General features: G+C 36.8%; 1 protein-coding gene across 3 annotated transcripts in view; it reads right to left on the bottom strand.

Moving 5' to 3' along the window:
• NRDC (nardilysin convertase) overlaps positions 1 to 13,939 on the bottom strand; it is a 97,122-nt gene that overhangs the window by 13,213 nt on the left and 69,970 nt on the right. For all 3 annotated transcript variants that reach the window (XM_028489398.2, XM_007129214.3, XM_007129215.4), the window contains 6 exons: positions 8,599 to 8,703; positions 6,924 to 7,047; positions 6,314 to 6,400; positions 4,432 to 4,551; positions 3,275 to 3,326; positions 673 to 823 (listed from right to left, as the gene is read on the bottom strand). In XM_028489398.2, coding sequence (XP_028345199.1) covers positions 673 to 823; positions 3,275 to 3,326; positions 4,432 to 4,551; positions 6,314 to 6,400; positions 6,924 to 7,047; positions 8,599 to 8,703 — 639 coding nt within the window. The remainder of the gene's footprint in view (positions 1 to 672; positions 824 to 3,274; positions 3,327 to 4,431; positions 4,552 to 6,313; positions 6,401 to 6,923; positions 7,048 to 8,598; positions 8,704 to 13,939) is intronic.

Below are 13,939 nucleotides of genomic sequence, written 5' to 3'. Positions count from 1 at the left end.
CCAAGATATAAAATTTGTTGTTGGGTACATTATATTATGTTACCTGGTACTTGATGATCTAATCCTTTAGCTAGCATCCCATATTTCTTCCTTTACTGATGAAGTTTTTGACAAAGTGACACTGAAACATATTCTTTACCAAAAGATAAATCACTGACAAGATATAAACTCTGTTTCTAAAGAGTCAGAAACTTAGAAGGAAAACAAGACACACACACTTGAAACAATGGAAAAGAGTGCAAGAAGAGGAAGAAACAACACAAACATCTGAGTTCTACTCTATGTCAGGCAATGTGTCAGGTGCTTTAAATTTGTCCTTGCTGTATGGCATGAAATTATGCTCAAACCAGTCCTAAACGCCAGTGTTGGCTGCAGAGAAACTGACAGCAAAGGGAAGTGAAATCAAGCCTGAAGCACAGGCTGTGTTGTATCCATTACTAATGCATACAACACTGATTAATGTAATTAATTAATGAATATATGTTGGTCTTGTGCGGCCAAAGTTAGAATACCTGTCATCAGCCAAAAAAACACAATAATCCATATTAATAAACATTTCTTTCTATGTACAGCACCTCATGCACAAGCCTCTATGCTTGGTGCTATAGGCACAACAAACATAAATATAAAATTTTAAAGCTGCCTGTGAGGAAATTAGAGCACTATACTTACAGGTAGTTTGTGGTTGAATCCTTTCACTCGAATAATTAAACCATGTTCTCCAGCTACCAGCTTATACTCCAGCTGTGCCACATCTGCTTCATAAGCTGGTTCCGCAAGGTTATGGGTAAGGATATTGACAAAGATATCAAAGAGGACCACACTAAGAGTATAAAATGCAAATAGCATCATTAATTGGCAAGAAATAGACAAATGGATTTGCTTTGACTTAAGAGTAAGAAACTTCACTTTTATAAAGATGTTAATTCACTACTCCAGAATGTAAAACCATATATACTAATTGAGTTCAAAGGTAAATACAGTTTACCCAGGACTCAGTTTCACAGGGGCATTACAGAACTCCCACCTTCAGCAATGCTTCCCTATCTTTTTCATGTCACACACCCAGAGAAAATGTAATACTGGGTTGGCCAAAAGGTTCGTTCGGTTTTTTCCGTAAGATGGCTCTAGTAGTACTTAGTTGTCTTTAACTTCATTTGAAACAATTTTGTTAGATTGTATGTGACAGCTGTCATATCAGCGTGTATTTTAAAAAAGACTTATCAAAATTGGTGATTTTTGTGTAGCCATTTTAATATTGAAGATGGAAGAAAAAAAGCAACATTTTTGGCATATTATGCTTTATTATTTCAAGAAAGGTAAAAACGCAAGTGAAACTAAAAAAAAAAATTTGTATAGTGTATGGAGAAGGTGCTGTGACTGATCGAACATGTCAAAAGTGGTTTGCAAAGTTTTGTGTTAGAGATTTCTCACTGGACGATGCTCCACGGTCAGGTAGACCAGTTGAAGTTGATAGCGATCAAATCGAGACAGTAACTGAGAACAATCAACGTTACACCACGCAGGAGATAGCCGACATACTCAAAATATCCAAATCAGGCAGTGAAAATCATTTGCACCAGCTTGGTTATGTTAATCACTTTGATGTTTCGTTTCCACATAAGTTAAGCGAAAAACACCTTCTTGACCATATTTCTGCATGCAATTTTTTACTTAAACGTAATGAAAACGTTCTGTTTTTAAAACAAATTGTGACGGGCAATGAAAAGTGGATGCTGTACAATAATGTGGAACGGAAGAGACCGTGGGGCAAGTGAAATGAACCACCACCAACCACACCAAAGGCTGGTCTTCATCCAAAGAAGGTGATGTTGTGTATATGGTGGGATTGGAAGGGAGTCCTCTATTATGAGCTTCTTCCGGAAAACCAAACGATTCATTTCAACAAGTACAGCTCCCAATTAGACAAACCGAAAGCAGCACTCGAGAAAACGTGTCCAGAATTAGTCAACAGAAAACACATAATCTTCCATCAGGATAACACAAGACTGCATGTTTCTTTGATGACCAGGCAAAAACTGTTACAGCTTGGCTGGGAAGTTCTGATTCGTCTGCCGTATTCACCAGACATTGCACCTTCAGATTTCCATTTATTTTGGTCTTTCCAAAATTCTCTTAATGGACAAAATTTCCATTCCCTGGAAGACTGTAAAAGGCAACTGGAACAGTTTTTTGCTCAAAAAGATAAAAAGTTTTGGGAAGATGGAATTATGAAGTTGCCTGAAAAATGGCAGAAGGTAGTGGAAAAAAATGGTGAATATAGGGCTTCCCTGGTGGCGCAGTGGTTGAGAGTCCGCCTGCCGATGCGGGGAACACGGGTTCGTGCCCCGGGCCGGGAAGATCCCACGTGCCCCTGCGCATCCGGAGCCTGTGCTCCGCAACGGGAGAGGCCACAGCGGTGAGAGGCCCGCGTACCACAAAAAAAAAAAAAAAAAAAAAAAAAATGGTGAATATAATAAAGTTCTTGGTGAAAATGAAAAATATGTCTTTTATTTTCACTTAAAAACTGAAGACACTTTTTGGCCAACCCAATATTTATACTGCACAATGGAGTAAGTGTAAAATGCATGAAAGGCAACTGGCCCAAAGGCTCTGGTTATCCCTGCGGCCTAGGTTTTCTGACTGAAAAATCAAAAATCTGAGGAAATGGAGGAGGGTAATGCATTTTTTAAACTGAATATTAATAATGTTAGTGCTGCTTGTGAGATTAAGGCTGGATTTTACAGGTTAAGTGGCAAAAGAAAGGAAGAAGTACACTAACATTTCCTGAGCACCTCCTATGATTCAGGTACATTTTAGGCTCTCTGACCTCCCACAACCTACATAAACATGTAAGTAATTTGCTAAGAACAAAGTATAATCAGATTCCTTGGCAGGAATCTGATTATAAATACAGGAATCTGATTATAAATAATCTCTAAATACAGGTCAACAGATCCATTAGTCCTCATTACAGACTGGAAGCTGAACCAAACTCATCTCTAAGGAACTTTCTCAATCCAGTAATTCTATGACTAGCCTAAACTGTCAGCATGTTTTACAAATGGGTGCTGGAGATGGAGCAGCCATAATTCCATCTTAGTGATTAGTATTGATACAAATAATTTGTTTGGGGCACATAAAAACACATAAATGAGGAGCATAGCTCAAGTATTGACAGAGAAAAATGACAGAATGATTCAGGAATAAACAAACAAAATAGTCTTCCAATAATAAAAAAAAATATTTTCCAGAAAAGAGGACAATTTCTTACTTTGCTGCAGACTTCTGTATCAAAGGTGAGATCAGATGGAAACGTATATATGCTGAAAGAAAAAAGACAAATAAGAAAATATAGGCCAGAGGCCTCAAATATTTAATACATCTGCTATTTTCCCCTAATATTATATTGTTTTAAAAATTCTGAAACAAACCACTAATCCTTAAATCCTCATTACATTTTTATCCTTAAGGGTTCTTAGAAAGTATTATTTACCATTCCAAATAGTGTCCAGAAGGTACACTTTAATCTACGGGAAGACCAGATATATAGACAGATATGCAGAGGGGCCTAAGAATACTCTTATTATCAATAGCTTTGGTCAGGAAAAATGCTTACAGAGGTATACATGTCAAGAACATTAAGGGAAAAATCCCAATGCTCACAGAAAGTTATAGCAGCACCTTTCCAAGGAAGCTGAATAAATGTTAAGAACATTTTTAGACACTCTTATAATCTATTCAAGAAAAATTGAGTAAACACCTTCCCAGGGAACTCAAGAATCCCTCAGAACTAGTCCAGTTGTGTTAAGGTTAGGGATTTGGGTTAAATGGCAGCCAAGAGCACTCAGCCTTTGATTCCAAGTTGCTTCAGTAAATTCCAATGCCATGCACAAGAACAGAAAACAAAAAAGCAACACAGTTTGGGCTACTGTATTGAAGATAAGAGCTTTAGAGTCTGTTTAACTATATACTATGCTTCCTTTACGCTGAAAAGCAAAATAGTAGAGGGAGACAGATAGAGGATATTTCACATTTGTAATGCTGGACTCAGCTATCTATTGTGTCTAAGAATAATTTCTTTCAGCTACTCTTATTTTCTTTTTAACAATAATGTTCAAAAAACACCACCTATTCCCTAGGATGGCCAAACACCTGGCTCTGCTTTCATATAACTGAAAGAAAAATATCCAAAAATAATTTCATTTTAGGCTTGAATCCTGATATACTTCCTGGAATCTGTCCATAAGAATTTCTGTGACAGCACAGGAGCACAGTATGGATCTGATAGATAAGCCTAGAAAAGGTCTTCAAGTAGAAGGGGAAGGGGAAAGAGAGGGAGGTGATAGACACAGAGGGAAAAGGTTGCTAGAAAGTGGAAAAAGATTTGTTATACTTATTTCACTATTTTTAAGGAGGGAAATATTTTACCTTTGGGGATTTTGAATTTGTTGTCTTTCTTATACCATAGGCAACCTTGTGGAGTATTCACAATTTTAACAGGGTATTCTGTCTCTGGACAATCAAAAGCCTTCAACATGAAATCTGTGGCTAACAAAAGTGAAAGGTAATAAATCATTCAGTTATCTCGACAGGATTCCCACCAATCTGTTCTTGGTTTCAGAAGTCTAAGTAAGTCTTCTTTATGGCAAACATAAGTCAAATTCAAATGCTGAAATACAATAAATTATTAGAACAATACTAAAAAGAAAGTCCTCTTGGCCTTAAACTAAATGAACTCTGAAGATCTGTAATTTCCCAAGAGTTGATTCTGATCTCTCCATATTCTGCTTCATTCTCTTTCTCAGAGACAATCTTAACTGAAAGGGACCTTTGGTCAGAATAGTTGTATAAACCAATTTATGAATGAATGCATTCTTGAATGAGAATGTCTTTTACCAAACTTACAGACTTTTTAAAAGTTAACAAAATAGTTCTGCTCAAACAACGTCAAATTTGTCCTTTAAGTTAATGAAACATAAATTTTTTCATCAACACTCAGGTGCGAAATAGCTAACTTAAGAATTAAAAAAAGGTACTGGCTATATTTACTAAAAAAAAAAATGGGTTGTTTAGATACTTAAAGTTCAAGATGCAGAACTGAATTATCTAAAATATGCAAGACTTTGTATAAAAGCATTTTTTTTCCTGAGGTTAGATTCATATATAAAATTAACCATTTTAAAGTGAACAATTCAGGGGAATTTAGTACACTCACAATGCTGTGCAACTACCATTTCTTTCTAGTTTCAAAACATTTTCATCAGCCCCAAAGGAAACCTCTATACCCATTAAGCAGTCACTTCCCATTACCCACTCCCCCCCAGCCACTGGCAACCATCAATCTGAGTTTTGTGTCTATGGATTTACCTATTCTGAATATTTCATGTAAAAGGAATCATACAATATGTGACCCCTTGTGTCTGTCTTCTTTCACTTAGCATAATGTTTTCAAGGTTCATCCATGTTGTAGCATGTATCAGTACTTCATTTCTTTTAATGACAGAATAATACTCCATTGCATGTATATACCATAATTTGTTTATCCATTCATTCATTATGGACACTGGCTGTTTTTTTGGCTTTTGTGCATAATGCTGCTATGAAAGTGTATGTACATGTATTTGGTTGAATACCTGTTTTCAATTCTTTGGGGTATATACCTAGGAATGGAATTGCTGGGAAAAATGGTATTCTGAGTAAAATTAGTTATATACAACTGTAACCTTTGTCCTAGACCAGTGACTTTCTCACAGTTAGAACTGTTTTCCATTGCAAGCTAGTAGACAGATAACAGACACATATACCTACCGAGAACAAAAGTTCTTAAAATAATACCCTTTCTTTATTCAGTGAAACATTTTGCTATTTTCTACACTGATTTTTTTTTAGTGTTTTCACAACTCATTACACTGACCTCAAAACCCATTACACTGATTTCACAACCCTCTAATGGGTTGCAACCTGTAGTTTGAAAACACTAGAACAACTGGACAAGATAATGGCAGTTCCTACAGAGACTCACATGAAAGGATCAGCTATCATAGACAAGAAAAAGTCTCAGGATTATGTTTAAGTCCTGTTTCCTGCATTCACCAACTGAATGATCCAGGACAAGTCACTTTGCTTTTTTGAGCCGCAGTTTTCTCATTCGGAAAAGTAAGAAAACTGTAATGCTTATCCCAGAGATAACTGGAAAACTCAAATATGAATTCAAATGATACTTTGTAAAGTATAACATACTACAGAGGTGCTATTTGTTTTAATATTAGTATATGGATGGATTATATATAATGATTGCTATTTTACTGACCTATGTACTTGTTTTCAGCTGGAAGATGAAGATCTGGATTTAATTCAAAATTACTCTTCCACAGTTCAGCCCAAGAGTTTTCAATATCTGTAGAGATGAAAGACAAACTGATCCAATAAAGAACAAATGTTCAGAGTTCTATTAATAACAAACCAGTCAACAACTGGCCTTCACAAATCAATTCTCTTTTCTCAGAAAAGCTGTGAGTGACATATCCAGGCTTTCTAGACTCCTGCTACTCAATGTGCAGTCTCAGCAGCATTGTTATCATCTGGGAACTTTGTTAGAAATGCATAATCTGTATTTTAATAAGACCTCCAGGTGATACATAAGCACACTGAAGTTGGAGGAGCACTTTTTAAAACACAGTCAAAACTCTGCCCCCAAACTACCAATACAATAGGATTTTCTCACTAGCTAATAAATATATATATAAACATTGCAGAAAATAATTTTCTGCAAAGTAGTATAAATAATTTTTATTTCAAAGTAAACTACTGAAAAAAATACATCAGTTTTTCCCACAGGAACTATCAGACAAACTATTAAGGAATAAAAATTCCCAGGTGAATCATATACCTAAATGTAGGACAATTTTAAAATATTTTACCTTCCATACTATACTGAGTCCCAAACCATTTCTCCTTGAGGTCACATTTTCCCTCATTAGCACCAGACAGTAGAACAAGATTTGCCTTTTGAGGAACTAGCTGATTAAGGGCTTCAGCAATGACCTAATTGGGGGCAGGGGTGAAGGGGGAGTGGGGAGACACATACAAAACAATTATAACTTTAACCTAATACATCTCTATTAAAAAAGCAAAGCCACATTATGTTAGGCACCCCAAGATCCTAGCATCTTTATGCTCATGAAACTATCTGTCTATAGTCCATGAACACCCTAATTTACAAAACTACATTAGTCTATCAGCTGTTTCTAATATGTTTCTTCAGAATGCTTAAACAGCACTCATCTCAAATCCTACATAATAAGAGGACTAGCAGTGAAAAGAGTTACCATTTACTAAGCTTCTACTATGTGCTAGGTAGTGTTTAACAGACATTATTTCATTTAATCCTAAAAACAACCCTATAAGGTATACCCATTTTACAGAAAACACTCAGCCTCAGAGGTTAAAGTTTAAATAACTTGTTCAGGTTAAAGATTCTATAATCTGCACAGAACAACACACCTAGAAGTGGCAAAAGTGGAGTTCTAACCAAGTTTGTTCATAATTCCAAAAACTATGCTCTTAACTGCTATGTATTATACTACCTCATACACAAGAATCAGTAAAATGATCCCAATGTAGGGCCTCCTTCAATAATCCTTCAGCTATGATAAGGACTAAACATAAGATTTTTGTGGGTTAGATTTGAAACCCTAACTAGCACTTCAAAACCATTTCTTTGAGAAAAAACAACAAACAGTGGTTCAGAAAAAAATACTTGGACCCCTGGGCACAACCATCCTAGAGAAATGACAATAATGTATGGTTACTGCTTCTTCCTTTACCTTTCCCCATCCCCTTTAAAATCAGTAGTTTTAGAATACCCTATATCAAAGTCCGTCAACCTTGGCACTATTAACACTTTGGGCCAGATAATTCTTAGTTGTGGAGTGCCATCTTCTGCACTGTAGAATGTTTAGCAGCATCTCTGGCTTCTACCCGCTAGATGCCAAGAGCACTCTCCAGCTGTGACAACTGAAATGTACCCAAGCATTGACAAATATCCCATGGGGGCAAAATCACCCGATTGAGAACTGCTACCCTATATGGAGCGAAATGACTTATTTCCCAGGACGAGTGGAGGAAAGACCTGACCAACTATTTATTTATGTGTAATATTTATTATCCCTAAGTCATATATTTTGAATTCAGGGAATCATATTTTTCTTGCACATATTCTCAAAATGATTAAAATTTAATTGTCCAGGGTGTCCAACAGAATTAAAAGGCAAGCTGAACAAGTATGTTTAGCATCTAAAGCACATAATTCTTAGAAATGACTTTATGTTAGTAGATGTTTCAACACTTGAAAAACAGTGGGAATAGAACCTAAGAAGAGGACTTGGTTTTCTCCTCATATTAAACCACAGTCATATACAAGAATCAGGAAAAATTACCCACAAAACTATTGATATTTCTTCTGTTTAAACAAACAAAAAACTTGACTAAACATAACCAAGTTTCCTCCATTCCCACAGTTCTTAAGTACCTCTATGTACTTTCTCACCCTCCTCTTTCTCTAAAAGTAAATTTTAGAAATGGAAACCTCCTTACTTCTGGCTTGTATTCAAAAAGAAGCTGATCTCCAGTGAGAAAGTCCTGTAGTGGGTACAGCTGCATGTTTTCACACATGTTTTCCACATACTCAACTGGATCTGTCTGTAAAGAGGTAAGATTATTTCACACCAGAAATTCTCCATTATTAACCTTAATTTGCCACAAAATATAAATACTTATCTCTTTTTTTAACAATGAAACCAAAAGCTTCCAACAGATACAACCAGATATAACTGCAGCTTAAGGATCTGACGCTCAGAATTCTAAAAAAATTTAGCCAGAGAACTACCTTAAGTAGCTTAACCTAACACCCCTCCAATCCCCCATACTGAGCCCTACAGCACACGAGGCTCTAATCACATCACAGCGTCTTCATCAGAGAAATTACAACACTGAACTGTAAAGGTCTGTTTACATGTCAAGTGCCTCACATGACTATGAAGTCCCGAAAGACAGGGTCTTCATCATTTTATCATTACAGCACTATCACCTAAAAACTATTTGTAAGCATGAATCAAAATCAATATATCAACAGAAATCAAAATGTGTCATTACATAAGTCTTGCTATAAGTGGTTAAATTAATCAGTATATTATCTCAATTTAAAACTGAAATAATGACAGAAAGTTCACTAACCTATGAAATGGAAATACTTTTCCAGAGGAAAGCAACCAATTCAAGTAGTGATATTTACTGAGCACCCAAATGCACAGAATCTTAAAAACTGACAGGTCCTTTAGACACCAAGTGGCTCCATTCCTACATTTTACAATGAGGAAATGTACTCAGATTGATTAAGTGACTTGCCCCAGATCACCCAATAAGTGATAGGTGAGTAGACACTAGAGCTTGGGCCTCTTAACATAGCAGTGAACACTCTTTCCCAAAATACCATACTGCCCAGTCCTACCCTAGACAATCTGGGTTGTTCTCTCATCTAACAGAAGACAGAACAGAAGTGAAGGTTACTACATTCATGCAGGAGAAATGAGACATGCATACATCAAATTAGAGATCATAGGTGTATGCTACCTACTACATTATCACATTCAGATAGAATATGGAAAAAGTATGGAAAGATTCATTGTTACCTTTTTTTTGCTCCACGTCAGGAAACATTCCTGAATCAAGTTTATTAGTCACTAAAGTGCTACTATTTTGTGTGTGTGTGTGTGTATGGAGGTTAAGGTACCTTTTTTTTTTTTTGAAGTATAATGGACTTATTAACATTATATTAGTTTTAGGTGTACAACGTAATGATTCCATGTTTTTATATATTACAAAATGATCACCACAGCAAGTCTATTTACCATCTGTCACCTTACAAAGTTATTACAGCATTATTGACTATATTCCCTATGCTATACATTACATCCCCATGACATTTATTTTACAGCTGGAAGTTTGTACCTCTTAATCTTCCTTGCCTATTTCACTTATCTCCCACTCTTTCAAGTGCTATTATTGTTTAAAATGACTCCCTCTACTCTGTTCTAAATTTTTTAACTAGTTATTTTCACCAGCCACTTATTTTTGTAAGTTAACTGTTCTATTCAGCTTGCTACAAAATTAAGTGATTCAAAATATTTCCTATGAGAAAACAGGACCCTGGCTAAAAGCAGATCTTTGGTGCCAAGGCAATGGACAAAGTACTAGGAAAAAAAAAAACACTTAAATGCTATCCTTTAATTTTTTTTTAAGATATAATTCACATACCATAAAATCCACACTTTTAAAGTATACAATTAAAAATAAAATAAAATGTATAATAAAGTATATAACTCAGTGGTTTTCAGTATATTTATAAAGTTGTACAACCATCACCTCTATCTAGTTCCAGAATATTTTCATCAGTCCAAAAGGAAACCTCCATACCCAGTAAGCAGTTGCTCCCTGTTACCCACACCCCCCAGCCACTGACAACAACCATCAATCTGTGTTCTGGCTCTATAGATTTACCTATTCTGGATATTTCATATCCAGATAAATGGATCATATAATATGTGACCTGTTGTGTCTGGCCTCTTTCACTTAGCATATTTTCAAGGTTCATCCATGTTGTGGAATGAATCAGTACTTCATTACTTTTTATGCTGAGTAATATTCCACAGTATGCAAATTCTACATTTTGTTTAACCATTCATTCGTTGAAGGACATTTGGATTGTTTCCCCTTTTTGGCTATAATGAATAATGCTGCTGTGAACACCAGTGTACAAGTATTTGTGTGGACATAGGTTTTCAATTCTCTTGCGTGTATACCTAGAGGTGGAACTGCTGGCTTATATGGTACCTCTATGCTTAACTTTTTAAGGAACTGTCAAACTGTTTTCCAAAGCAGCTGTACCATTTTACACTCCCACCCACAATGTATGAGAGTTCCAATTTCTCTACATCTCCAACACTTGTTATTATCTATCTTCTAATTTTTTTGCTTACTACAACTCTCACTGCCTTCCATTATTGTTACATTATTCCTGCTTCTCTGCATATAGAAAGACACTTAAACAGCTTTTCTCTAGTTCAAGTAGCTGATTTATAAGATATATTGAGTCCAAGTTCCCATGTGAAATAAAAATTATTTTTAAATTTCTTAATTAAAAAAGACTGGCTTGAATAGTCTGAAAAAGCATTCCTATTTGCCTTTACTGATGAAGACAAGAAAAAGGTCTGAAGAGGAGATATGTCAATTTTGTTAATAAAACAGAAATATATAAAAGCTGAAATAAGCTGAGCTAATTGAGTTAAAATTTAGCAGTTCAAACAAAGATATGAACCTTTCTGATTTGTTCTTTGTACTGATTAGGTTTTAGTCTAAAATGTTTTGGGCTCATGTTTTAAAATCAAGACAAGCGTTCATGAATACTGCGCTAAAGGTAAAAAAAAAAATGAGCTACAAAATGGCAAGCTATAATATAAAAAAGGTATCTTGAAATGTCTTGCTAAGAAGAAACTAGAAGGGCAGAAAGAAAATGTAACTCAGCTAATGCTGAAAAGCCAATCCCCCAAAAAGGAATAAGGGTATTAGTTATTGTTGTAGTCCACAATTCTTACTCCTACTCTTTCCCTGCCACAGTTCTGGCCCACATGTTGCCACACAGTTGATAAGAACACTGAAAAAAAATCAGTACCGCTAAAGGTGATGGCAGGACTTGGGGGTTCTATGCATATCAATCAATTTATAGACAGAAGTGTCTATAGGACCCTCAAATGGCCAATATAAATCACAGTAGCTCTCTGTTTTCATAGAATAAGATTTCAACTTCAAATGACTTCAAGCATATAGAGCAGACTGTATAGGAATCAATAGCAACTGGAAGTTTATAGTTTTTGTGACCTTGTCCTCATGTACTTAAGTCTTCTCAAATTATAGTAGATATTTGTCTCTCTGGCAATGATCCAAAAAGGCAGATTTCAAGATGCTCTATGAACTGGTGCTAAATTGGGGGCTCTTAATCAAGGGCCTACAGATACCTCCCACAAGATATCAGTGGACAAATTCAGGGAGGGTGGGAAGCATGAGTTTGATTGGGAAGAAATTACATATTTATTTTCACTAAACTCTAACTTAGCATTTTTATTAATTTATGAATATACAGGCAACAAACCACAGCAGTATTATCAGCATCTATGACTATAATCAATAGAAATCACAATATAGCTGTTGCAGATATCTCAAAATAGCACACTCAGAAGATGGCGGAGTAGAAGGACGTGCTCTCACTCCCTCTTTCGAGAACACCAGAATCACAGCTAACTGTTGAACAATCATCGACAGGAAGACACTGGAACTCACCAAAAAAGATACCCCACATCCAAAGACAAAGGAGAAGCCGCAATGAGATGGCAGGAGGGGCACAATCACAATAAAATCAAATCCCATAACTGCTGGGTGGGTGACTCACAAACCGGAGAACACTTATACCACAGAAGTCCACCCACTGGAGTGAAGGTTCTGAGCCTCACGTCAGGCTTCCCAACCTGGGGGTCTGGCAATGGGAGGAGGAATTCCTAGAGAATCAGACTGAAGGCTAGCGGGATGTGATTGCAGGACTTTGACAGGACTGGGGGAAACAGAAACTCCACTCTTGGAGGGCACACACAAAGTAGTGTGCGCATCGGGACCCAGGGGAAGGAGCAGTGACCCCATAGAGACTGAACCAGACCTACCTGCTAGTGTTGGAGGGTCTCCTACAGAGGCAGGGGGTGGCTCTGTCTCACCACGGGGACAAGGACACTGGCAGCAGAAGTTCTGGGAAATACTCCTTGGTGTGAGCCCTCCCAGAGTCCACCATTAGCCCCACCAAAGAGCCCGGCTAGGCTCCAGTGTTGGGTCGCCTCAGGCCAAACAACCAAAAGGGAGGGAACCCAGGCCAACCCATCAGCAGACAAGCGGATTAAAGTTTTACTGAGCTCTGCCCACCAGAGCAACAGCCAGCTCTACCCACCACCAGTCCCTCCCGTCAGGAAACTTCCACAAGCCTCTTAGATAGCCTAATCCACCCAAGGGCAGACAGCAGAAGCAAGAAGAACTACAATCCTGCAACCTGTGGAACAAAAACCACATTCACAGAAAGATAGACAAGATGAAAAGGCAGAGGGCTATGTACCAGATGAAGGAACAAGATAAAACCCCAGAAAAACAACTAAATGAAACGGAGATAGGCAATCTTCCAGAAAGAGAATTCAGAATAATGATAGTGAAGATGATACAGGACCTCTGAAAAAGAATGGAGGCAAATATTGAGAAGGTGCAATAAATGTTTAACAAAGATCTAGAAGAATTAAAGAACAAACAAACAGAGATGAACAATACAATAACTGAAATGAAAAATACACTAGAAGGAATCAACAGCAGAATAACTGAGGCAGAAGAATGGATAAGTGACCTGGAAGACAGAATGGTGGAATTCACTGCTGTGAAACAGAATAAAGAAAAAAGAATGAAAAGAAATGAAGACAGCCTAAGAGACCTCTGGGACAATATTAAACGCAACAACGTGCGCGTTATAGGGGTCCCAGAGGAGAGAGAGAGAAAGGACCTGAGAAAATATTTGAAGAGATTATAGTTGAAAATTTCCCTAACATGGGAAAGGAAATAGCCACCCAAGTCCAGGAAGTGCAGAGAGTCCCATACAGGATAAACCCAAGGAGAAACACACCGAGAGACATAATAATGAAATTGGCAAAAATTAAAGACAAAGAAAAATTATTGAAAACAGCAAGGGAAAAACGACAAACAACCCAATCCAAAAATGGGCAGAAGACCTAAATAGACATTTCTCCAAAGAAGACATACAGATGGCCAAGAGGCACATGAAAAGCTGCTCAACATCACT

The sequence above is a fragment of the Physeter macrocephalus genome, chromosome 4, assembly GCF_002837175.3.
Source record: "Physeter macrocephalus isolate SW-GA chromosome 4, ASM283717v5, whole genome shotgun sequence".
Classification (NCBI taxonomy): domain Eukaryota; kingdom Metazoa; phylum Chordata; class Mammalia; order Artiodactyla; family Physeteridae; genus Physeter; species Physeter macrocephalus.
The sequence above is the reverse complement of the archived record's forward strand: the minus strand, read 5'-3'. Positions and strand labels throughout refer to the sequence as shown.